This window comes from Oryzias latipes, chromosome 2 (assembly GCF_002234675.1).
Source record: "Oryzias latipes chromosome 2, ASM223467v1".
In the NCBI taxonomy this organism is placed as follows: Eukaryota; Metazoa; Chordata; class Actinopteri; order Beloniformes; family Adrianichthyidae; genus Oryzias; species Oryzias latipes.
Genome location: NC_019860.2, coordinates 8546195 through 8572785, shown reverse-complemented (window position 1 = coordinate 8572785; position 26591 = coordinate 8546195). Strand labels below are relative to the sequence as shown.

At 39.3% G+C, this 26591-nt stretch overlaps 5 protein-coding genes across 8 annotated transcripts in view; 3 read left to right on the top strand and 2 right to left on the bottom strand.

The window, feature by feature from the left end:
• LOC110013798 (gastrula zinc finger protein XlCGF28.1) overlaps window positions 1-26591 on the top strand; it is a 989290-nt gene that overhangs the window by 480027 nt on the left and 482672 nt on the right. The gene's annotated exons all lie outside the window — the stretch shown is intronic.
• LOC101169839 (NLR family CARD domain-containing protein 3) overlaps window positions 1-26591 on the bottom strand; it is a 1010604-nt gene that overhangs the window by 632636 nt on the left and 351377 nt on the right. The window lies entirely within an intron of this gene.
• Window positions 1-26591, top strand: part of LOC105355408 (NACHT, LRR and PYD domains-containing protein 12-like) — a 768227-nt gene that overhangs the window by 704014 nt on the left and 37622 nt on the right. The gene's annotated exons all lie outside the window — the stretch shown is intronic.
• On the bottom strand, window positions 1120-8643 carry LOC111948730. The gene is made up of 2 exons (XM_023963016.1): window positions 7114-8643; window positions 1120-1638 (listed from the first exon to the last, which is right to left on the bottom strand). Exons 1-2 carry the CDS (start codon window positions 7265-7267, stop codon window positions 1190-1192), a joined length of 603 nt encoding a protein of 200 aa, XP_023818784.1. The 5' UTR covers window positions 7268-8643; the 3' UTR covers window positions 1120-1189.
• On the top strand, window positions 12601-18497 carry LOC111948628 (zinc finger protein 436-like). The gene is made up of 3 exons (XM_023962360.1): window positions 12601-13089; window positions 15020-15454; window positions 16611-18497. The coding sequence occupies exons 1-3, from the start codon at window positions 12918-12920 to the stop codon at window positions 18002-18004; spliced, it is 2001 nt and encodes a 666-aa protein (XP_023818128.1). The 5' UTR covers window positions 12601-12917; the 3' UTR covers window positions 18005-18497.

The window sequence follows — 26591 nt, the reverse complement described above, 5'->3', positions numbered from 1 at the left end:
TCTTGGGGGCTGCAAATAGCCCGCGGGCCGCGGGTTTGAGACCCCTGCTTTAGACTCTGGCACTGGTACACTAGCCGCAGGTCGGAAGAATGAATCAATAGTTCACTTACCATAGCTCAGACGCACATATCAGGTTGTGATGATATTTGTCTCCGTTTCCTTCCCACAGATGTTTAGCGCGCTCGATTATCTCTAGGCCCCTCCACGCATTTTAGCCACTTACAGTGGCTTGCCCTATTCTTCTCACAAGCAGTGGCCGCCTCACAGACAGGCATCACGCGAGTGTGTGCTCGCGTTTCATGAGTATGTGCGCGAGTGTGTGTGTCTGCCTGCGTGCGTGTGTGCTCGCGTCTCATTGATGATTTCATTGATCATTGACGTGCCCCTTCCACGTTTGATGTATAAAAAAATACGGAGGGTGGGGGAGGCAAATTTACTAGTAGCACATGTGCGACAGGATGTAAAATTCAGTCGCACACTCTCAAATTTTGGTCGCAAAATGCCACCATATGGTCACAGTCTGGAGCCCTGGTTTGGGAACAATTTTGTGCAGCGCAAAGTTACGTGTCTGTATATATAAAGTCGGAGCCTCCTGCCGCGCGTTATTCAGGCATGTCAGGTTTCATGGCTACCGGAAAGGTGAAAAAGTGTCTGCAGTCTGTTTATTACTGGGCAATATATAATATTCAGAGAAGATGTCCGTACCAGAGAGCACAGGTGAAGCCTCACATGCAGCTAGAGAGCGGTCCGCTGCAGAACATACACATAGTCATTCTACAACACCTATATAGTTCTTTGGTTAGATAGGTATTAGTTAGTTGTTACTGTTATTTGTTAATAAAGAATACTGTGTTGTGATTGTAATCATTTGCGACGCGGCCGCTGGGCGATTTTGTGTTAGGCGGCGGCAGGGGTGGAGGGTGCGCGGTTAACCGCAACACACCTCCACCCGCGGTGATTAAAAATCCCACACCGTCACAGCTCTATTCAGCAATCACAAATTATGATATGAATCGATTTATTAAAACACACTGTTACACTTCTATGTAGCATACAATACATGCCATCTTTTTTCACAGTTTCATTATCATCATTTTGATATTTGATATTTTTATTCTCTTTCTTGACTTCACTGTTAACCAACATCACAACCTTCAAGGTTGTTAATGGTGAGTGAATTAAAACTAAATTATATGGTTTCTGAGTCACACTGACCTGCTGACATGTGAGAGCTGTCCACACTTTGGACATGACTTCTGTCTCTTCTCTTCCTCTGATCTCTGTTCAGTGGGTCTGTCTCTTCATCTGAAGTTGATGTAGATTCTTCATCTTGGTTTACTTCCTCATCCTGACTATCAGTTACATTAAAGCTCTGCTGATTGTTTAGATCTGCTTCACTGTTCTCATCTTCCTCATAAGTAGGAATCTCCATCAAGGTATCAGTCTCCTGCTTCAGATCAAGCCAACCTTCATCCTGAATGATGAAGAGTTCCTCTGGTTCCTCCTTAACCTGTGGAGGTTCTGGATCCTGCAGTTCCTCTTTAATCTGTGGAGGTTCTGGTTCTTCCTGTTCCACTCTGAAGTTCCTCTGCTGGTTGCAGAGATCTTCCTCTTCTGTCACCCAATGCTGGGGGAGGACTGCAGGGACACAAACACAACAAGGAGCCTTTTATACGTTTACAAGACTTTGGGGTTTTGTCAAACACCAATAAACTCAGTGATCATTGAAGAAAATGCCTGAGGAGTCTGGAGGATTGGAAAAGACTAATTGAAATAAACATATACACCATTAAATTATTAAATAAATATGTCACTCATTATTTAAAATTGTCATTACATAAATAAAATTGAAAATCAATAAATACATTTAGAAAAGAATCAAATTTTAAGGAGTACATTAGTTTTTCATGACATGTTTCATGATTTTATGGTCCAGTGTGAGCTGGAAGGGACAAATTGAAATAAATGTATTGAATATGAAATAAATAAATGTGTCATTACTTCTTTAAAATTTGAAATAAATAATAAAAAATGTCATTAAATGTGTCAATATCTATTTAAAATTAAATTTTAAATTATTAGGTTACATTTTTAAGTTATTCTAATATTCTATATTCTATTTCTCAATTTGCCATTGACCCAGTTGAAAGGGTGAACTTTGTTTAAGCCTTATGGTTGAACTCCCGCCATTTTTTCTGCCTTGTGCAATGAGATGAGAGGAGACCTTGAAACTTTGTTCTTCCAGTTTGTTCTTCTAGTTCTAGTGAAGGAAAGTGCTGATTCCACTGGTGACTGAAACAAACACACACTAGTGTCTGATAAGGACACGTCAATGAACACTCATGGGATCTATGTGACACACTTTACTGGCATCTGCACTTATGGCGTACAGTCGGGACTTGAAGGTTATTGGGTGTAGTTCCACCAGCACAAGCAGCTGTTCCTAGATGCTACTTGTGTGCACTGGAATCTGTACACAAGTGGCATCTGGACATTTGTGGACAGATGTACACAACTGGACACTCTGGACAGTCCAGCTGACAGGCTGTAGGTAATGACCAAGTCCAGAGTGTGTCCTCTGTTGTGAGCAGCTGTGAGACATTTTTGAAATCTGTGCTGCTCAGAAGATTGAAACTCAGTCATGACGTCATCAATGTTGACAACATGTCATTCAAAATCACCAATGATTGAAATCCTATTATACCGCATGTGAAGTGATGATAAAATTTGACAAAAATATTTAATAAGGCAGGAGGGGGGTGGTCTGTTGTACACAGTGAGAGTGAGGAAAAGCAGGAGGGTATTCCAGAAAGCAGGTTATGCTAGCTCCCACGATAAGTTTGAGGCTAAGAAAGTTGATAACCTCAGCTTTCGGTTCCAGAAATGGAGATATGTTTCAGGGTAGGTCAAGTCTCCATGGCAACTCATGCTCTGAACATAACCTGGTCCGGAGCAGGTTTAGTTGAAGCTTAGTTTATTTACAGAGAGGTGAAGCAGCATGGCGTGTCCATTTGAAGATGATTTAGTGAATGAAAAAGCTCAGATAATACTTTTTCCACCATGAGAGGGTGATAAGACCACATATGGATGTTGGAAAGATAAACTTTTTTACTTTGATCTAACGTAATTATTTGCTTCAGTTAAGATAAATCATTTTTTTTTGTTAGAAATTTCTTTGTTAACAATTACACGTAGTTTTCAGACAGTTATTTTCCTTTCGTTCAAATTAATTCAATTAAGTAAGTGTAACTTTGATGCTGCTGTTAGATCGGCACCGCAAGGGATTCTGGGATATCATTCCCTTTGCCTGTCTGGACGGATTTGGGTTTAAGTGTGGGTTTTTTACAAAATGTGTTTAGTTGTATAGCTGTTTTACTGTGTTTCACCGTGTTTTGCCGAGTTATTTTGTCCTACTATGCTTACGTCTCTGCACCATGAGTGAGAGTAAAGAAGAAGATGATGAGTTTATATAACACCCCTACCACCTACTCATATTATGACAGTGACGGAAAATTCTCTAATGAATTTTTGCACTCCGTGCATTTTTTTCCGTTATTTTTATTGTTATAAAAATGAGCATATCTGCCGGCTCAAACTTAGACATATGAAAGTTCAAGAAATAGAAGTAATTAAGATTTAAAAAAGATTAATGGAGTAATGTGACATTTAGTTAGATAAATACGTAAATTTGAGTTGTATAAACAATTATTGAGTTTGAATAAATTTAACTAAATTATTTAAATTATTTTTCAGCCGTGTTACTTTTTTGATGGACTTATAATTTTTAACCGCCGTCATTAAAATCTCAGACTCCGTCTCACTTCCGTCTCAAGTGTCGCGCTTTCTTTTTTTTCACCACGCGTTTCCATGGTGACTCCAGAAATCGGCGATCTATTGAGAATGTCTTTATGTACCGTGCGTTAACCCAGGGTTACCAAGTCGAGCGTAATAGACCTTTTTCACACTTCCGCATTTTTCGACCGGAAATACGTCAATGACGTGTAAAACAACTTCCTGTTAGCGTAGCAGCAGATATGAAGAATGGCAGAGTCGAAGAGTTGCAGTCTCTGTTGCGTTCCAGGCTGTTCGTCTTCCAACCAAAAACAGCCTTACCTTTCATTTCATTATTTTCCTGTGGATCCAAACCTGAAACCCAAATGGATATAGGCGATCCGAAGAGATGAAGGGCATAGTTTTAATGTAAACACAGGTAGCACCCTCTGCTGCCGGCACTTACTAACTTCGCTCCGGTATTGTGGTGCGGCTGCGTCGTTCGTCGCCTGAAGAGTGGTGTTGCCCCGAGTATTTTCCCTTGGAACAACTTTACTGATCCTTTGAGAAGGGAGTCAGAATATGACAGAACCTCAAACGTCAGGCTATGCAGCTAAGCTGTGAAGATACTAGCGACATGGTGGCTAAGCTAAGACAGTAAAGATGGATCACGACTACGTGACACACCCACCTGCAGGTAAGGTTGTTCATAATGTGTTTGGTTAACGTTAGTCAACTATGTGTACCGTTATTGGATACATGCATTTCTACCTGAACAAATTAATATTTATAATAAAAGATGTTCATGCTCTCACCTATTTTAATTACATGTATTTAATCACTTTTGAGCATTTTGTCATTTTGTAATTTCCTTAACAAAAATAAATGAAATGTATTTGTAATTAAATACTTAACATACTTTTCAAAACATGATTACTGTGTTGTGTTGAAAGGTAGCATTAATATATTAAGACTGATTTTTAATTTCTTTATCTTCACAGGTGCTCTGGATGAGGCTTTGGATTACATCCATGACTTAGAAGCCAAGTTCCTTTGCTGGAGCCAGAAGACGATGTCATGGCGGACAAAAGTTCCTCGTTCAAGACCTCCTAACTGACATTGGATCTAAGATCATCATTCCACCTTTTAAGCTTTCAGCTCAATTCAGCAAGGAGGAAACAGAACAAACCGCAGCCATCACCCGCCTCAGAATTATGGTGGAAAGAGTGATCAGTAGGATAAAGTCCTTTCACATCAGGAACTCTCTGTGCCGCTCACACTGATGGGCAGTGTGAATCAGATCTGGCTTAACCGCCGTGTTTTGGCAAATTATCATGGACTTTTTTGTTTTGAAGAGTGAATTAATGTTTGGTATGTAAATAATGTATAATGTGCAAATAGTATGGAAAAATTTAGTGTTTCCACATATTCTTAAAATCTAATTAAATATAATTGTTATATTCGTAATATTTTTCTGTTGAAATGTGACTGACTACGCAAAAAAATTAGATGAACAAATAAAACAATTTTGGTCAAAATTGTGCCTCGTTTAATTTTTTGGTATGCAAATAACATCAAACATTTACAATAAAAAATAACATTACAGATCAACAGTAAGACAGAAGGCTGAACTGATTGTTAAAGACAAGATAAGTGTAATTTAAGGTATGCATTCATGCATTTGCCACAATATATATCCAAGTTCTCTTTCATTCCATCTCAGAAACCCATCCAACCCAGCCATGAGAGGTTGGGGCTGCATCTGGCATAATCTGCTTCCAGATGCCATCATATGGATCTGGCTGTGGTCCTACACAAGAGAAACACAACACACAAAAGTTAGACATAAGTGCATAACTACATTTCAATTTAATTCATTATATCTGCTGTAACCATAATTTGGTTAGTCATAAGATTAAAAAAAAAAAAAACTTAACTTGCTCACAAAGCAACAAAAAGTTAATCACCTGTATGCCTTGTACAGTGTGGACCTCTGACCGTCCCTGCCAACTGTTTTGGGTTTTTGCACCATCAGCTCACTAACCGGTTCAGGATGGATTCCCTTATAAGTAAAAGGCAGAAAGCAATTAAAGTCTGTAGTAACTACTTGGGGTGTTTTTATAATAATTTAGAGTTGTTATGGATACACATACGTTCTTAAAAAATAATGACAATATGATCACAAACCCACCTGTGCCATCTTTGCAAGCCACTCGTGCAGGCCAGGGGGGTGGAGCAGCCTGCAGACCCAGCTGTGAATAATGTGCGGTCTGGAACAGGATGGCAACTATGTGATTGCAAAATCCTTTAGCAGCCACACAACTGCAGACGAAAGCTTTCAGGTTGGCACTTTCTGCGTCCAGTGATATCTAGACACAATAAATTATATAGGTTAAAATTAGGACATACTTATGTTGCTACATCAATGTTCAGAATGACATGAAACTATAACTGTCAATAGGGTGACCAGATTTGAGTTTGTAAAAAAGAGGAGTGAAGTGAGTTTGTGAGATATTTCATCGAGAGTAATTGGTGTTCAGAGCTGCATACATGAAGCAAATATAATTACATTTCATCTATGTTCAATGTTATTTTATTATATAAGTATCAAAAGAGAGGACATGTCCAGGAAAAGAGGACTTCTGCTCACCATACTTTCAGAAAAATAATACTAGTAAGTGAAGAAAGTGCCGCAACCGCAGCAAAATGAACACGCATACGGGCAACTTAACATTTCTTATTTACAGCTTCACCAAATTTTTGGGTGTTATGTTAATCTCATGCCTTTTCACTTAAACATACACACAACATATTCACTGCGATGCCTTATATTACAAATTAATAACACCAGGATTTACAGTTGACGTAAACACACAGAGTTACCGGTGATGCGGCTATGGCTAAAGCTAGCTGAAGCTTACCTTGGTAATGGTGGATAAACTCTTCGTGGACGAATTTATATCCCATGTCCAATTTGTTTCCTTTAGTGGACGATTGCATCTTCACACTCTTCATCACATCGGTGCTGGTGAACTTCGGAACACAACTCAGGCTCTTCGAAAACACTCTAGGCTCTGCCATTCCTCCGCCAGCGAAGCACAAACCGGAACTAGGTTTACACGTTGATGACGTACTTCCGGTTTTTGCGAAAAAGGTCTATTACGCCAACTCATATACCCGGTCTTCTGGAACCGACATACCCAGAGTAAGCAACTTCAGGCGGATTTCAGCCAGAGTTCAGGCTTAAAGTCAGGCTAGTTTAAACATGCTTCCTGGAATACCCCCCAGGTCACCAAAAGAAAAGCTCAAAGCGCTTCTCTCTCTTTGTAGAAGTGAGCATACCTAGTATGTGGTGTAGTAGTAGCTGAAGCTGTGGGTTCCAGCTGCTATCCAGCAGTCTGCGCTGACGACAGAGCTCCTGCTCGTACTGGACGATGGTTCCTTCAGCAGCAGAAAGTTGTTCGCTGACAGAACCTTCCTGAGGTTCTGAAGACATGGTTCCTGCTCCGATCTTCAGCTCCAACTCCCACAAACACCACCGTCCTCTTCACTGCAGCTCCGAGTCCGATCGATCATCTGCTAGTCTCACAATCACAGCAATCCACGTTGTCTTTCCGTTCAACACTTCTTCACTCATTTACGACACTTTGGAAAATGCTGAGAGTTCCCACACGAACCACGTATCGTCCTTTCTTTAAAAAAAACACAAACACAAACATACTGACAAAACACCACCGTCCTCCCAGTCACTGCTAGCTTTCCTAGCTCCTCAGTTTGTTTACTTCCGGGTCACGTGCTAAAACTTTATTTGAAACAAGTACAGTATAAACTGCTTACCTGGATCTAAATCTGGTTCGAATTACTGTCAATATTTTTTAACAATCTTAATTCATGAAATAACAAAACAAAGAAAATCTACAAGGAAAAATACATTTTGGGCAAACTACTTTAGCTTTGTTAAATTAAGTTAATTGAGGAGAAACATTTTTTATCAGGGTTTTTAGGATGAACACAGAGCTGATTTCCTGGAGATGGTAAATGGTTTTCAGATCATTTATGAGGGCAGTTTCCCACGGCACACCTGACCATCTCCCACGGCACACTAGTGTGCGGCGGCGCACTAAAAAACACAAGTCTAATCAATGATTGGCTGCAGCTGTTGCCAGGGTTTGTTGATTAGAAACGCACATCTGATATTAAAAGTTCTAACTAATATATCAAAGGAGATACTAAAACAATATAAAAACAAAGCATATTTCTATATGAAAGATTATAAAGTTATGAAAGATAAACCTTCAACCAGCAGACAACAAGAATTTAATTTACATTTTGTCAGAGTTTTTATGAGATTTCTTTTGAACTGTCTTTTGTCTGCCATGGTTCTATTCTAGAAATTGGGGCTTAATGAGAAAAATAAGTTTCTGCAGCCTTTAATCAGAGGACCTTAATCCACTTTTTGTGATTCTGAAAGATCTGGTAAAGAACAAACATGAAGAAGAACTAAAAGCGGAACTGCACACAGAATCCAGAACTGCTGGAAGTTGATCTTTCTTTGGTCAACAGCCATGCTGCTGCTTTCTGGACCAGCTGAAGGATATTTCGTGAACGTTCATCCACTCTGTGGTCCACAGAGGTGCAGGATTCCAGGAACCACGAGAAAAGACCGCTGACAGGAAGGATGACATCATCAACTACGGCAAGGGCCCATAAAAACTGTCCACTTGATGCTGAGAGAGACAGTGGAGCTGATCTCAGATCAGTTCCTGCTGCAGCTCTGACACTCATCTCCACTTCCTCTGATTCCTCCATCACTCTGCTCTCCACCTCCCAGGAACAGAGCTTCACAGCTGATCTCTGTCAAACTGCAGTACTTTAACCTGAAATCAGACAGGAAAGTGTGTTCAAGAGCAGTGGAAGGTCCAGGAACTAGGTCAATTCAGTCAGGTGACCCGCCCTGATGACAGACGGACAAATTACATTTTCACTGTTTAGCAGTTCCTCTTGGATTTTGACCCAAAAACATGAAGGTAAATTAAAATGCAATAGATCTGAAAGGACTTTCAAATGAAGTTCAAACAGATGAGGAATTGAAATGTAATTTGTCTTCATGAATAATTGTTTACTAAATACATTTTCCAAATAAATGGCAGAAATGCAGATTGAACTGACGGTTGGAAAATTAATTTTCATTTAAATTATGGAACCAAAAAAAACAACTGACAATTTGAAATCCAATAGATTTTGCTTTGATTTAAAGCTTTGATTTAAAAAATGTAAGAATTTTTTTTTTCTGCATCTTCAATCCTAAATTATTGAATCCATTTTCAAATGACATCATCGCAATGCAAAGTAAAATTTTCATTAAGAATAGAAGATTCACTTTGAGTTATGGGTAAAAAAAAAATAAAAGAAAAACTTCAATAGGAAAATCTTGACCACATTTGAAAGAATCTGACACAAGATAAAATGAACAAAGTAAGTTTAAACCCCCTGCAGATACTTTGCAGAGGATGAAAATTCAAGAAAACAAAGTTGCTGATTCATGAAAACTTGGACAAGAGATATTAAGGACTTTTCCAAAAGCAAAGCTAAATTAGACAGAACCCTGTTAAGACACTTTAGCTCAGAAAATCTTCCTCTGAGTTAAAGAGAATTACACAATGAGTCCAGATTTCAAAAAAAGAAAAGAAGGAGAACTGGGATTACCAGTTTGGCCCTGAAGATGTCATGACCAGGGGCCTCATTTATAAATGTTGGGTACGCACAAAAGAAGGCGTACGCCACTCTCTACGCAATTATTGATATTTATAAAAAGCAAACTTGACGGGAACATGTGCGGTCCTTCACGCAAGCTCTGACCCAGGCGTACGCACAAAAACGGGTGAAATGAGAAACGACGACACCGTGGGCAGATGGAAGAAACACGTGAAAGTGAAAATGACAATACTGCCTCTCATAAATAACATGAAGACTTCACAAAGCAAGTCTTACAATTAACAGCCTACACGAACACCCGTTTGATCGATCAGCAGTGAAACAAACAAAAATAAAAATCAAACGAAAATTACAACAGAAATTCAAATGAACACTTATTTGCAAAAAGAAAAGTGAAATATGTTCTGCAATAATCTTCCAAAACGGAGAGCAGAGAAAAGTAAATAATGATAATGGTTAAGTGGATGATAAATGTTTTAACTCACGTTATCACATTGTTTAATTGTTTTGCTAATACATATTTAGTGTGTTCTGCTTTTTCCAGTTTATGTCATTAAAAAAACTGCTGTTACTCTGTTATAGACAGTCAGGTAGTCTGACTTTTTCAACAATGAGTGTGTCTTAAAATCTTGCATTGCCATGAAATATGGAGAATCAAAACTGCCAAATACAAATAAAGGTTCTCATTTATAAATGACAAACAAAATAAATGTACTAAGTTTAAAGTTATGAACATACAAAATAATAGATAAAGACGTGTACAAATGCTTGTTTCCATTCAAACAGAATTTGTTGTTGACATCTATTATTTATAAATTGCTACATTTATTTCTTATATTTGGCAGTCTTATTTGCCAGTCTTGGTTTTACATAATGATGATGTTTTGCACAGTTCTTCCTCAGCCTACAGTTTCTTCTTCTCTCCTCACGTAACATGTTCAACAACATTCCTTAGTGATGAGGAGTAACTGCACCTGCAATGAAAACAATGCAGCGAAAACAATACAGTGAAAGGTCAACTGCTGCATAGTTAATGGCTGCAAGGTTAATGGCTGAATAGTAATTTGCAATTATAAAGAAACAGTAAGTCAAGTCTTTTGGCATTAAATAGCTTCTATTGATAAAAATGTCATGCATTCCTTTTTGGCTATTCAATTCAATTCAATTTTATTTGTATAGCCCAAAATCACAACAACAGTCGTCTCGATGGGCTTCGAAGTGAAACATGAACTCAAAAGGATCACGAATACAAAGAGTTCAATAGGAAAATACTAAAATGAACTAACAAACTGACTAAGCTATACTGGCATCCCTGCCCTTAGACCCCCTTTCGCGGTAAGGAAAAACTCCCAAAAAAAAACGGATTCCGGAAAAAACGAAGAAACCTCAGGGGTGCCCACATGAAGGAGGGATCCTCCCCCAGGACGGACAGGCGATTTACCAGAACTCATAGAGAAGAATTAACTTATCTAAATCTACAACTACATATATAAAAGTCCAGCAGACGAGCTTCATCCAGCTGTGGTTGGGAGGACAGTCAAAGGCGCGAGTCGAGCCGGAGACAGGAACCACAGCCAGGTGTAGGAGCAGAATCATAGACAAGGTACTCGGTCAGGTACAGAGCAGAGACGAGCCAGAGGCAGGATTAACAGCCAGGTGTAGGAGCGGGAGCAAAGGCGAGGTAAACGGTCAGGAACTGGAGCACGGATGAGGCTATGCAGGAACAATCAAAAGGTAATTGGGCATTGGAGGTGGAGCAGCATCCACATCCCAAGATGTTGATGACATCACTGAAGATGTAATCTCAGGTACAGTGATCCCTTGCTGTAACGCGGTTTACTTTTCACGGTTTCGCTACTTCACGGATTTGCATCTTGCATTGTGTTCTGCATTCTGATTGGCTAAAAAGTCACTCCGCTTCTTCTCTACCTGTGCATCAATAATGTTGCAGTTTAAAGTGAACAGGTACGTAAAACAGCTTGCCAAATTTACATTACGTATGTGCAAATTCTCTTGCAATTTTGAGTTTCTCTAAAACCCATAGTAAAAAGAGTGACAACAACTGCGTATCACTATGCTCTTCCCCCGAACAAACACACGTGCACCGCGGGCTTCAAAAGAAGAAAACACTGCAGAGCGGAGTCAGGATGCAGCGGCTCAGTCTGTAGAGCAGTGAAATACACCTGAGTTACTATTTGTCTGACTGTACTTTGTATTTTTTTCATAACAATTTTAAATTTTCTTCCGTTTAATCCAATTACTCGGGTCGCGGTGGGCGAGCTAATCTCCGCAATTTGAAGCCTTCTGTTCACATCAATGATTTAAATTATTATTTGACAGTACAGAAGTTATTTGTTGAAAAAAAACGTTTCTAAAGTACATTAATTTGTGAAACAAATAGTTGAGCCTGTAAAATGGTATGTTCTTTCTTTTCAATGTATAATAGAGTATTTAATTGGATAATAATTGTAAGAAAAAAATAAAGGTTTCTACTTCACGGATTTTGCTTATCACGGGTAATTTTTGGAACGTATATATATATATATTTATATATAGTCTACATATATATATATATATACTCTACATATATATATATTTTAATTTTTGAAGATTGTTCTGGGTTAGGGGCACTCCATCACTCTGGCTGGTTGTTGTAAAGGCAGGATCTGTGCAAGTGAGCTTCAAGTGCATTGCAGAACGACGCTTCAGCTGACTGACAGGGATCAAGTTCTAAAGCCTGTCTTACTACACCCATTCACTACCAAAAGGTTTTAGAGTTAGGCCAGGGTGACAGAACACACACCTTCCAAACGAAGGCACAGGAGTTAAAGGGACTGACAGGTGTGGGCAGGGACCTGCAATACTGTTAGTCGACCAGAGCAAGCTTAATATTTGTACCCCTATTAGTTAGGATTTCAATCCTTTACATTTTTATATATATATATATATGTAAAATTTTCATTAAAGCTACTTTGATGCCAGATAAGTCTACAGAAAGCATTCTCATGTGGACGCCAATGACCTCACCAAGATGGCGTCGCCCTCCGCCACTATTGGCCAGGCTTCCCAAGCGGGCGTGTCTCCTCTGGCTATATATTTCTTGTTTTGAAAGAAGTTCCAACAGTGACCCGGAAGTAAGGAGCACGAGGCGCTAGCAGCTTTAGCTTGTTAGAAGGCTAGTAGCGCTAGCTTGTATCAAGACGACGGTGGGAAGTTTTGTTGGGAAGTTTGTGAGGTTTTTGGACAGAAATGACGATACGTGGTTCGTGTGGGAACTCTCAGCATTTTCCAAAGTCTCGTAAATGAGTGAAGAAGTGTTGAACCAAAAGACAACGTGGATTGCTGTGATTGAGACTAGCAGCTGATCGGAGCTGCAGTGAAGAGGACCGCGGTGTTTGTGGGAGTTGGAGCTGAAGATCGGAGCAGGAACCATGTCTTCCCTTCAGTCTCTGAGAGAGTTGATCAGCGAGCGACTAGCTGCTGCTGCTGAAGAAATCTTCAGACTCTGTGAAGGAACCATCGTCCAGTACGAGCAGGAGCTCTGTCGTCAGCGCAGACTGCTGGACATAGCGTGGAAACCACAGCTTCAGCTTCACTCTATAGGTATGTTCACTTCAGCAAAGGAGAGAAACCTTTGCTTTTTGAGGCTCACAGTTTTCTGAAGGCCCAGAGACACAATTTGATAATGAATTGAGAAATTATAGATCTTTTATGTCAGACCAAATAAACAAATAAAATGGCTAAATAGACCTAAAATTAGGCAATCACTATTAAAGGGGGGTTTATCTTTTAAAATCATGGATTTGCACAATGTTGTATTTTAATTCATTTACATTATATGTTTAATTTATTATTATTGAGGGTCAATATGAACATTCAGCCTGTTAATATATGATTATTTTCTTTACAGGGCTGGTAGCTGTACTCATTTTTTGTATTCAATTTCTTGCACTTATCTTTGATAACACTTGAGTCACGTGTTTCATGTGTGTACCTCTAGCAGACATACCTGTTGAAGCTATAGCAATTCTAGACTTCTCGATCTCAAATGCTGCTCGTATCTCTGCTAGAATCTGCTAGGGGTGTGTATCGGCACGACGATACCATATAATCCTGATACGCGTCCCATGATGCGATACGTATTGCGAATTTGTACGTGGTAGTATGACTTGGAAAAAAGGGAGCCAGTTTAGCTCGTGCTGGTTTGCGGCGCCTTCCATCCGTGAAACCAGGGTTCGACTCCGGGCTGCTCCATGTTCCCTCCTCTACCTCTGCCAGTTCCAAGCCCGGTTTGAGAAGGTTGCGTCAGGAAGGGCATCCGGCGTAAAACATTGCCAAATTTACCATGCGACTTGTTCGCTGTGGCGACCCCTGATGGGAGAAGCCGAAAGTGGAAGAAGTATGACTTGGAAAAAAAACTCATCTTAATGTTAATATGCCTCACATTGTAATAAAATAGTAACGTTTACTTTATTTAATGATCACTTTGGTAAAGCACCACAAAAGTATTTAATATACAAGTTGCTTTTACTCAAACAAATTCATAGTGCTTTTATTTTGGTAAATTACAATATACATGTTCCTAATAGCCTAAAGGGAACATTCAACATTGTCTTTTTTTTACAACAAACCTTTTTCAGTATAAGAAAAAAAGAATGGATGTGCCTCAACCAATAAGATAACAAGATAACCATAAGAAGTATAATGTAGGAAATAAAGTGCTGTTTTTTTCTTTTACTTTGTTCAATTTAGATTCTTTAGCACTTTATTTCTATAGTGCTTTAAAATAAAAGGTGGAAAAAACAATTCTTCCAAAAAACAGAGACTCTTGAGTTTTTCAATTTTCTGAGCACAGATTTCAAAAATGTCTCTCAGCTGCTCACAACAGAGGAAACACTCAGGACTTTGTCATTACCTACAGCCTGTCAGGTGGACTGTCCAGAGTGTCCGGTTGTGTACATCTGTCCACAAATGTCCAGATGCCACTTGTGTACAGATTCCAAAGTACAAAAGTGGCATCTGGAACAGCTGCTTGTGCTGGTGGAACTACACCCAATGGTCTTCAAGTCTCGACTGTGCGCCATAAGTGCAGATGCCAGTAAAGTGTGTCCCACATGATCCAATGAGTGTTCATTGACGTGGCCTAATCAGACACTACTGTGTGTTTGTTTCTGTCACCAGTGAAATTAGGACTTTCCTTCTCTAGAACCAGAAGAACAAAATAGAAGAACAAAGTTTCAAGCCTTTAAACTGTGTCAGTGTCAAATGGAGAAGTAGAATAGAATAAATAATATTAGAATAACTTATACATGTAACCTATGTAATTCATTTAACATGGAATTTTAATTACATATTGACCTATTTAATGACACTTGTGATCATATTTTCAATATATGTATTTCTAATTTGTCCCTTCTGGGCTTCCGTACTTCTCAGGTGTTTTCTTAAATGATCACTGAGTTTATTGGTGCTTGACAAAACCCAAAATCCTGTAATTGTATAAAGGTCTCCTTGTTGTGTTTGGTTCCTGCAGCCCTCCCCCAGCATTGGATGACAGAAGAGGAAGATCTCTGCAACCAGCAGAGGAACTTGAGCGTGGAGCAGGAGGAACCAGAACAGATTAGAGTGGAACTGCATGATCCAGAACCTCCACAGATCAAAGAGGAACCAGATGAACCAGAACCAGAAGAATTCTTCATCATTCAGGATGAAGGTCAGCTGGATCTGAAGCAGGAGACTGATACCTTGATGGAGATTCCTACTTATGAGGAGGATAAGAACAGTGAAGCAGATCTAAACAACCAGCAGAGCTTTAATGTAACTGATGGTGAGTGTGAAGAAGGAAGCCAACAAGAAGTAAACCAAGATGAAGATTCAACATCAACTACAGATGAAGAGACAGACACACAAAACAGAGATCAGAGGAAGAGAAGAGTCCAAAGTGTGGAGAGCTCTCACATGTCAGAAGGTCAGTATGACTGAGCTTCAGCTCCATGCCATCAGTATGTTCACTTCAACGGTTTTATCTTGAAAATGCAAAAATGCAGTCCACCAACAGCCTGTCCTGGAAGAGTCTCTTCTGTAACTTGCAGTTGAAAAGACACAAAACATTGTTGTATTCTGTTGAAAATGCAAATGCAATCCCCTCCCCTCTGCATTTTCATTTTATTCATGACACACATAAGCGTTAAGTATAAAATGAAAAAGCATTTTGAAATATTGCTTTTTCATTTTAATTTTGAGTCATTTAAAGCAGTTACATTTTGAAAATTAAAAAGCATTTCTATTAATCCCTCTTAATTGTCAAATTAGACATTTCTAAATGAATTTTGCTACATGTTTAGCAGAGAACATTTTGAAAATGAAATGTCAAATACCATTTTCATTTTAATTTTTTATTAAGTGACAGAATAAGCTGTGTTGAGGAAGGAAATGAAAAAAGCATTTTGGTGGATTGCTTTTTAATTTTGAGTCAAAAAATGCAGCTTCATTTTGAAAATGAAAAAGCATCTTTTCTTTTTTTTATTTATGCTATACAATCGCTTCCATACCAAGAAGCCAAACTCCAGTAGACCTCAATAAAATGGCAGACTGCTACTACACAGTCATTCTATTAGTCCGTTTATTTTTTTTTCATTGTTTATTTTTTTTCCTTTTTGGCAGTTACATAAGTAATAAACTCAGCAATCAGATGCCTTAGTAAAGTATGTGGTGCCCGCTGGCCCAAACTTAAACATTTGATTAACAGTTTGTCCCCCAGCCGCTTTAAGTGAAAGGGGCGGGAAATTTGAACAAGGTCATCATGTGCTGCTGTGCTAAAAAAATAAAAAAGAAGCAACTTATTAAACAAAAAAGCACTTTATAGATGGTCTTACAAGTTAGTTTGCATTACAATGGTCCTTCAGGGGCTCCTGAAGTAAATAAGCAGTCACAGGTTGTGAGTAATCTTTTTAAAAGTGTTTATTTGATTTGGTTTTAAAACTAAGGAATTACATTCTTTAAATTAAAATAATTAAAATTTGAATTATGCACATTCTGACTGAAACTATTCAATTTTTATTGGTGCATAACAATAAACCAAGTCATCATAACATATAAAAGGACCTCTTCTTGTGTTTCCTCAGTCCTCCCCAAGCATTGGGTGATTAAAGAGGAGGATCTCTGCAACCTGCAAAGGAACTTCAGAGTGGAACAGGATGATCGAGAACCTCCACATTATGAAGAGCAGGAGGAACCAGAACCTCTACATTATAAAGAGGAGCCAGAGGAACAAGAACCTTCAGAGATGAAAGAGGAGCCAGAGGAACAAGAACCTTCAGAGATGAAAGAGGAGCCAGAGGAACCCTTCATCGGTCAGTATGAGGAGCTTGATCTGAAGCAGGAGACTGATACCTTAATGGAGATTCCTACTTATGAGGAAGAGGAGGACAGTGAACTAACTGATTGTCAGGATGAAGAAGTAAACCAACACGAAGAATCAACATCAACTACAGATGAAGAGACAGACCCACAGAACAGAGATCAGAGGAAGAGAAGAGACAGAAGTCATGTCCAAAGTGCGGACAGCTCTCACATGTCAGAAAGTCAGTGTGACTTTGATGTTAGAATAAATCCTAACAAATCAGCCTTGGTTAAGAAACGTAAACGATCTCCAAAAGAAGAGAGACTTTCCTCTATCAGGTCTGGCAAAAACTCCAGAATAACTAGTAATCCGTCTGACTATATGGGAACTGGATCTGATGAAAAATGTTATATCTGCAAAGAATGTGGTAAAAGCTTTTGTAACATATCTCTGTTCGAAATACACATAAGAATCCATGCAGAAGATAAGCGATTTCCTTGTACAGAATGTGAAAAAAGTTTTACTCGGAAATCTAATCTCAAAACACACATGAGAACTCACACAGGCGAGAAGCCCTTCACTTGTAAAGAATGTAATACAAGTTTTAATCAAATATCTGGTCTTAGAATACACATGAGAACTCACACACGAGAACAGCCTTTTTCATGTGAAGAATGTAAAAAAAGCTTTAATCAAATATCTAATCTCATAACACACATGAGAACACACACAGGAGAAAGGCCTTTTACTTGTAAAGAATGCAACAAAAGTTTTAATCAAATATCTAATCTCCAAAAACACATGAGAACTCACACAGGAGAAAAGCCCTTTTCTTGTAAAGAATGTAAAAGAAGTTTTAATCAAATATCTAATCTTCAAAAACACATGATAACCCACACAGGAGAAAAGCCCTTTTCTTGTGAAAAATGTAAAAGAAGTTTTAATCAAATATCTAATCTCCAAAAACACATGAGAACCCACACAGATGAAAAGCCCTTTTCTTGTGAAAAATGTAATAAATCTTTTAATCAAATATCAAATCTCAAAACACACATGAGAACTCACACAGGAGAAAAGCCTTTCTTTTGTAAAGAATGTAACAAAAGTTTTAATCAAATATCCAATCTCCAAAAACACATGAGCACTCACAAAGGAGAGAAGCCTTCAAAAATGTGAATAATTTAAAACACGTTTTTGAAGTTTAAAAACTCCAGGGGTCAACCCCCAATGTTCTAATGAACTCCAAAGCAACCTGAAGTTGCCACATTGATAGAGTAACTTTATTAGAGGAAGGCACATTATTGATTATTGAATGTGCAGAAATTCTTTTTTTTTCTTTTTAAGACTTTGAATGATTTGATATTGTAGCGCAGTTTGGCCCTTTTTATATTTGAGACAAAACCTTTGAAGATACGCAAATGTTTAATGGTGTGTTTAGTACAATTTTAGTGGGAATTGGGTAAACTAAGAGCCATTTTAAGTTGCATTTAATATTTTTTTGATTTATTAATGTAGAATCTTCTGTATGATGCTGCTCAGTTTGTTATTGTCAGTGTTGTACTAAAGCAAAACAGCTACAAGGTTGCGGCTGAGCATTACTGGAGGGCTGGATATTTGTGAACCTGAGTGCTTCTGGAAACAAAATAAATACCTGCTTTGTTCTACCTGGTCCTCGCCTCGACTGTAATCTTTGAACCAACTGTTGTTTCTGATGCTTGTGTTCTCCGTGCGACACTTCCTTTTATCATAACATCACAAACACAACGCAGAGCCTCAGAGGTCCCCGGAGAGGTATCTATACAAGAGGGTTACATCTTTTGGTGTCTTCTAGTGCTGGCGGTTTAGAGATGGCTGCTTGGTAAGAGAGATCTCAAGAGATCTCAAGCTTCATGTGTGCAGCAGTAAGTGTTGGAACCTTTCCACAAACACAACAGTCACAGTGAAAGAATGAAAAAGAATTTTTGACCTTTAAATTAATAGGTTCACAGATATAGGTCCATTCATTCTATAGCAGAGAGCTCAGATCCCACTGTTTGTTCACCCATCTCTTTATTCAGACACTTTTCATCTCTGAGTTTGATTCCTGCAACAAGCTACCACAATCAGGCATCTACAGATCATCCAAAACCTGCTGTCTGTTTGATTTCATCTAAGGTCACGTCATTGTTCAGATCTCTGCACTGGTTGTCGGTGGTTGCTTCAATCAAAGTCTTCAATCTGGGCTAAAGAGAGGTTAACTCAATGCCATCTTTTTACCTGAGCACTTTTGTCAAGATCTTAAAGGCCTCTTGCTCTGGGCTTCCATCAGTGAACTTTAACTGGTGGTTCTTGCACTAAGCAATAAGAGATCACAGTTAAACTTTTTAGCTCGATGATACACAAAGTGGAAGGAACTATCCAACTCTATACACTCTACAAAAACAGACAATGCTAGAAGCGAGCTTTTCTATACTTTCCTTGATAAAACAACATTATCCACTACATCACAGTTCTTGTGTCTGAGACATTTCTCTGACAGCGTTTAACTTGAAAAGTCAGCTTCATGTTGGAGTCAGCTGAAGTCCGGAAGTCATTTCTGGCAGTGGAGTTGAGTTTAGAAGAGCCCACTTTACAGTCTTTACTGACAGCAGAACCATCAGAACTCTGCATTTGGACTTTTTTCACACACATTCATACACAGAGATGCTGAGATGCACATTGAACACCTGAACACATCTTACCCACTTCACACACGTTTCTATCTGCTTTCAGGTTAAAGGACAGCGACTTATCAGAGATGAGCTGTGAAGTTCTGGTCTCAGCTCTGAAGAATAACCCATCCAATCTGACAGAACTGGACCTGAGCTGGAACAGGAACCTGCAGGATTCAGGATTTCTTAATCTGTGTGGTTGTCTGGAGAGTCCAGACTGCAGACTGGGTCTGGACTCTCCAGACAACCACACAGATTGTGTGGTTCAGTTGTGTTCAGGTCAATATGATGACAAAGTTGTGTTGACACTAAACTACAAACATGAGACTGATGTTCTTTTGCTGCATGCTGACCAACTTCAGGTTGAAGGCTCCCACTAGTGCGGACATATCTATTAGATATCCAAATATTGGTTATTTCAATGTTTACATCATAGATATACATTATGTATTTGGTAGACATGGATTCATAGAGGTAGTGTGCACACTGCTGTGTAGATCTCAGGCTGATGACGTTTCCCACAGCTAAGTGTGTCGACATCCCATCATGCCTTGCGGCATGCCATTTGGGTAGTTTATTTCCGTTGGACATTAGATGTCTGTTGGATAACTAATATACATCAATTGCAGATGTGTACTGGACATCACAGACATCTCTGTCTTTTTTACTCAGATGTCTACCAATAGAGTTCTGCATATATAGGTCTCCTACACATCTGCCTGTAGACATCTAGCCTTTTGCATATTTATAGTTGTCCATTAGATAATTTTTTAAACATATCTTAAATATAAAATAAACACTGCAATTTTACATCTATCTATTCATCTTCAGAAGCCACTGACTCTTTCACTGTCACAGGATTGCTGCTTCCAACCCAGATACTATTGGGCAAAGACGAGGTACAACGTGAACAAATCGCCAGTCTGTTGCCTGCCCCCTTTTACTGTAGTGCCATTTGTTAGGAGTTTGGAAGGAAAACCAAAGCAGAAACGCAGGCAGGACAAAGTTATTGTGTTTATTGTGAGTTTGGAGGAAGTTAGTTTTGATGCCACATGCACAGGTGAGTGCTGAGGATTTCCTTGAGGCTGATGAATAATTAGGCGAGGCACAGCACAGAGCAGATGACATCTCTGGATCAGCAGGGAATTCCTAAACAGTCAAAAGGTGGGGCTGGAAATCCCCTGACCAGTGAGGAACGTCGTGGAGGAGGGACCTATACGTGGTGTAATGAGGCGAGGAAATCCAGAACCAGAACAAAAATCGTGAGTATGAAACGCTGGAAGACATAAACTAGGAATTGCTGGACTGTAAACTGACTCAATGAACTCAAAGTGTAGAAGTGAAACTGAAAATCTTAAATACTGTTGAACAATGAAAAATTAGTATAATCACCCAGCACAGGTGAGGAAAATTAGATTAGAAAAAAAAGCAGGGTGGAAATGAATCATGACACAATTTGGATTGGATTGTTACTGACCAAAGTCCAACTTCCCTGTTTAAAAAAAGCAAAACAATTTTTTTCAAGATTTCAAGAATCAATAAGATTTATTCTTCATTGTTAGTGAAACAACAGTTTGTTTCTGTGGCCATTATTCAGATGTATGGCTTCAAGCGACATGACTTGGACTCAAGTCAGACTCATGAATTTTACGACTTTAGACTCGACTTGGACTTCAACCGCAAAAATTTGTGACTTGACCCGGACTTTAGCCCTCTGACTCTGAAAAGACTTGCTAGTTTCTCCAACATCCAAAAATTAAGAAGCATGTTGACATACACCACGCCACGGTCTCTCTGTCTCTTTGTGTGAGCATCTTTATGTGTGTGCATCTTCGGCACAAGAAGATGCACACAATCCATTGGTTGGATTGATCTGCCAATCCAACCAATCAAATTGTAATGGGAGGGCCAAAAGATCTGTCAATCAAACTTAGTGCGAGTTCCTGTATTTAGTTCAATAATAAAATGTATGAGGTTGTTAACAAAAAATCAGTTTGCAGAGCATACAGCAAGAAGAGCCTGGTTCACTTTGCAGTTACATAAAGATCCAAGAGATTTTCAGACTTTGTGCTGAATTCAGGTTGAGGATCTGCATTGTGTCAAAGACCAGCTGTGCTGCTTTGGTCTCAGCTCTGAAGTCCAACCCGTCCCACCTGACAGAACTGGACCTGACAGACAACAACCTTCAGTCTTCAGATGTTCAGCAGCTCCAGGATCTGGTGGAGAGTCCAAACTCCAAACTGCAGACTCTGAGGTCAGTAGAGGGTTGGAGTCAGTCCAGCTGCTTCCAGATGTTTGGTCCTAAAGTTAGTCTGAGAGCAAAGATGCAGAGTTTCCTGTGAAGCTGCAGCTTCTCAGTGAAGCTCTGAGGAGAATGATGACAGGCTTAAGGACAACAGTCAGCCAATCAGAGCAGCAGAAGCTCCAACAGGTGAAGATGACAGGAAGCTGCTGCTCTGAACAGGACTGAAGCTCCTGCTGCTCTTTCTGCTGCTCCCTCATCACTTCTTTTAACAAATCTCACAGGTGGAAGGGTGCAGCTCTTTTCTCTTTTAAAATGATTTAGGGGAGGCGTTATCACTGGACGGTGTTCCTGGGAGGTGGAGAGCAGAGTGATGGAGGAATCAGAGGAAGTGGAGATGAATGTCAGAGCTGCAGCAGGAACTGATCTGAGATCAGCTCCACTGTCTCTCTCAGCATCAAGTGGACAGTTATTGTGCTGCAGCTCCCCCGGTGGACTGATGGAGAACTGCAGACCATCTTGTCATTCTAACTTGGAGGGTTGGGGAATCTTCTGCTTCTAACTTCTCGTATTGAGAGATTCTCTGAACTTTGTCAGCATATACTTACCGTAGTTTTTGATGTAATCCTTCCTGTCAGCTGACGTTTGTGTTTCTTCTGACATTGTCATGAGGAATCAGCTGTGGTTTTAAGTAAGTGTGGATTTAAGTAATAAAGTCAGTTTTCAGGTATGTTCATGTTGATATGATGGATGGACGGGACATCAAACCCTACCTTCCCATAAATGGCTGAAGAGGGGGTCAAACACTACTTTTAGCTGTTGAAACACACAAAGGAGGACCCTTTTAAAGCTTTTAATTAAAAGGCAACGCCCCAATTTTGATGTAAAAACACAACATTTTTAAGTTTAGTTTTAGCTCTATTTTAAAGTTTTGCCATTTTATGCAAATAAAAACTGATTTAAATTTGTAAGAATGCAACCAGTGATTAACCTTACGTATAGTTTTAAATCGATTTTAATGAGTAAATGAGAGGGTTTTGTGTAGGTGATCAGGGATTCCATCATGTTTATATGCTCTTTGATTATTAATTTATTTCATTTCGTATATATGCATGAACTTGTCATGAGTCCTGCCCTCTGATTGGTTGACTCCCCCATCCACTAACCCTCCCTCCCCCCTAGGTTCATTATTGGACACAGTTTCTTGCAAGGAATGTGTCAGAATTCAGAGCGCAGTTGTAGCGCACTTGTGATTTTATCCAGCAGATTGGAGCACACGCAGAAGCACATTTGAGCAGTTGTAATCACAAATTTGACGTTGTAACTCTAAATGAACACATGCAAATGGAAATTTGTCAGTTCACAGCAGAAGATTTTTACACACAGATGCAGATTTTTGGTGTGCAAGTTCTCACATTCTGTATTCCAAGTTCTCACATCAATTCTACCAGCTCGACCATTTAGACACATTTTTACCTTAATGCACAACAGCCAATCAGCTTTCACTGATCTATTTCAGTGGTTTGGCATCTGCTCCAATAGAATTTTTAGTATGAGGGTGAAGGCTGAAGATAAAGGAGGGATTTGTTAGTGAAAGATCAACTTTCTGTCTGGTTAGTCTTTCCAAGCAAACCAGGAAGTTTCTGACTTAATGATCAAAAGTTTGTCAACAACTGCTTTAGTGAGTCTGGAGAATAAAGTTGATCTGTTGGGATTTTCTTCTACTCTAGTCTGGACATTCAAGCAAACGTTTCATTTTCAGTAGAAACATTTTTTAACAGAAATTGCTTCTACTTCATTGACTAAACTGTGGTTTAGAATCAAAGCAGAAACATAAAGATTTTTCATTTTCAGTCAACAACAATCTTTAGATGTTCTTCATGTTCAAAGTCACGACTGAGCTCTTTCTTTTTCATGTAGCTGCTATATTTCTTGTCTCTAAACTGTGTTAAACACCTAATGTCCTAATTCTTCATGCTGATCAGGCAGAAATGCAGAAATGTGTGCTGCAGATCCCATGTTTGCCACTAGAGGGCAGCACAGCAGCTTCAGTCTTTGTCATTGTTGCTGTGTGAGCCAGAAGGAGCTTCAAAGTGAGCTGCAGCTTGGTTCAGACAAACCTCCACATTCACACACAGATGTGATCCTGAAGAAGTCTGAACAGAACATTTCAGGAGAACTCTTCAGTCCAGAACATGAGCCTGCATTGTTCCTGAAACTGGGATCAGAGTTCTGCTCTCTGCTCCAACAGAACCACCTTCATGAGCTCCTGGTTTCTTCTGGATCCTCCAACATTCAGACGCTCTCTGACTGAGTTCATGTCTGCACAGAAACCTTCAGGATTCTCTTCTTCCACACGTCTTTCACTCTGAAACTCTCTTCTGAATGTGGATCATCTCAGTCAGACGTTCAGCAGCATCAGAGCCGTGCATGTGCTCCTCCTCATGAGTCCTGAAGCTGCACTGTCAGCTGCAAAGATAGTGCAGCTGACAGTGCAGGAAATCTTGATCTTGTGAAGAATCTGCAGCCGTTGAAACACACCCTGTTACTGACGAACAAAGACGTCCTTCCGGAATGTGGTTCTGCTGCAGAACATTTTGCCAAACTAAAGCTGCTCCTCTTTCAACGGCAGAGAAAAAGGCCCAAAGATCATCTGGACCAGGGGTGCTCATTACGTTGATCGTGGTCAACCGCTTGAACCTCAACGACATGAGGGTAGATTACAGGCCAGCAAAGATAAATAATCAAAAAAAATAAAAAATATGTTTCTAAAATATCTCTCAGATAATCAAAATCCTCACAGAGAAGTACGTGACTTGATTGACATGCAGAACGGCCACTTGAACATCCTCTGATACAAACGTCACTGCATATGTGTGTTTAAATACACTGAGCACAAATTCTGTCTGTCATCAGAAAGTCACTACTTGCCCCACGGCAGTTAAGTCCCGGACAGAAGACCAATCTGGTCCACTGGAGCGTTTATTGAGGCCTGGATCACCCCGTGTGCTTCTGCAGGTCCTGCCCGATGGATCCAGTTTACAGCAGAGCATAAAATTCAATAGTCCCTGCTGTCTGTTTTTCTAATAAAACGCCTCATCTGTTAATACAAAAGTTTCTGCTCACATAGATTTGTGTAGTTTTAGTGTAAAGATTTAGAATTATTAGTACATAAACAATGTTATGTTCTAATAGATTATAGTACTATGTTCATCAAACAGTATTTTAATCCTGAAAAAACGATAGATAGATAGATAGATAGATAGATAGATAGATAGATAGATAGATAGATAGATAGATAGATAGATAGATAGATAGATAGATAGATAGATAGATAGATAGATAGATAGATAGATAGATAGATAGATAGATAGATAGATAGATAGAAGGAGGGAGAAAGAGAGGTAGATCTTTTGGATCTTGTTATCTCAAAAGTAGCTCAGGTGCCAAAGAAGTGTCGATACCCCTGATCTGGAAGATCCACATCCACATTCTTTCAGTCAGAGCTGCTCTCAGGCTCAGCTTTGGCTCAGACTCTGTTTCCTTACAGTCTGAATGTCCTGTTGATGTGGCAGATATGCTTCTGTCAGCAGTAAAAGGTCAGAGGTCAGAGCAGAGCTTTAAGTCAACAAAGTGTTCAGAAAAGACGGGAAATTTCATGGACAACCAGGAATGCTCCATAAAATCAGAACAATGTTGGTGTTTGCAGGTAAATTCATAAAAGCTGATGATCTGTTTGAACTAAAATTAACATTTCTGCTCCCAGTCTGACAGAAACTGTTCTGCTTTGAAGAGACGACCACCATGACCACTAAGGGATCAGAGCTCCTGCAACAAACTTCAACATGTCGGCTGTGATGCAACAACCTGTCAGTTAATCTTCAGCAAAGGAATCCAGACGATGAGGAAGCCAGACAAGCACAAAACTCTCTGCAGAGTTGAAACAAACTGCCTGCTCTGACTCGCCTACATTACTGGATCTTCTGAATTTAAAGTTCTGATTCTAACAAACCTGGAAAGAAAAAAATGTCTCTGCTTTACTGCCAGACATTTTACTGAGCTGCACCTAAACAAACTCTCTGTTTCTCTAAGTCGGCCTGATGATCAGTCTCATTTACAAGACAAACTTTTTCCAGGAAATAGTCAGGCCCCTCCCTTCAGCTACATCATTAGATGGCAGATGAGGGAGGTCGATGCACATCTTGAAGGATATGGAGTCCTATACTGTTCATAATTAAATAAATAAATATTTAATTAAATAAATAAATGTGGCCTCATGAAAATACTCAATCAACCAATAAATCTCTCATAAATATATAAAAAGATCATGAAATTGTGAAAAACCTGCACACTGATTTTATATAAGCCATTATATTATTCAATATATTTCATTTTGCTTTAAAAACCTGTTCATTATTTCAAAACAGCATTTTAAAATATTCATTTTTAATCATGTGGGATATTATTATAATTCTGTCTTTTTTCAGAAGCTCGTATTTCAAAATCAATATTTTCCAAAGTAGCTTTGTTTTTATTTCATGTTGCTGTTTTTCACAATGGCTTATTTATTTCATGAAGAGCTTTTTCAGGAGAATGGGTCTATCTGTCAATCAGTGAAAGTGGGCGGGGTCTAAACGCTCATTGGCTTATCCATGGAAATCGACTCTTATTCCTCGATACCCGCTCAGCGGTGTGCCAGTCAGAGAGATGACATATTTCAGTGATATCCGCGTGGCCTTGCTGACATTGGAGATCAAATAGAGACAAACTATCTGTCTGCTGCGGCAAAGACGGACAACTCTGTTTTTGTAGTTTGAGGGTTTGTGTGGAC

Bases quoted from the DNA above. Each gene is read 5' to 3' on its own strand.
- LOC111948730 (XM_023963016.1), bottom strand. From the start codon at position 7,267: ATGTCTTCAGAACCTCAGGAAGGTTCTGTCAGCGAACAACTTTCTGCT. The intron at 1,639-7,113 runs GTATGCTCACTT...GTGTCCCTGCAG, and splicing joins ACTACTACACCACATACTAG to TCCTCCCCCAGCATTGGGTG.
- LOC111948628 (XM_023962360.1), top strand. From the start codon at position 12,918: ATGTCTTCCCTTCAGTCTCTGAGAGAGTTGATCAGCGAGCGACTAGCT. The intron at 13,090-15,019 runs GTATGTTCACTT...TGGTTCCTGCAG, and splicing joins GCTTCAGCTTCACTCTATAG to CCCTCCCCCAGCATTGGATG. The intron at 15,455-16,610 runs GTCAGTATGACT...GTGTTTCCTCAG, and splicing joins GAGCTCTCACATGTCAGAAG to TCCTCCCCAAGCATTGGGTG.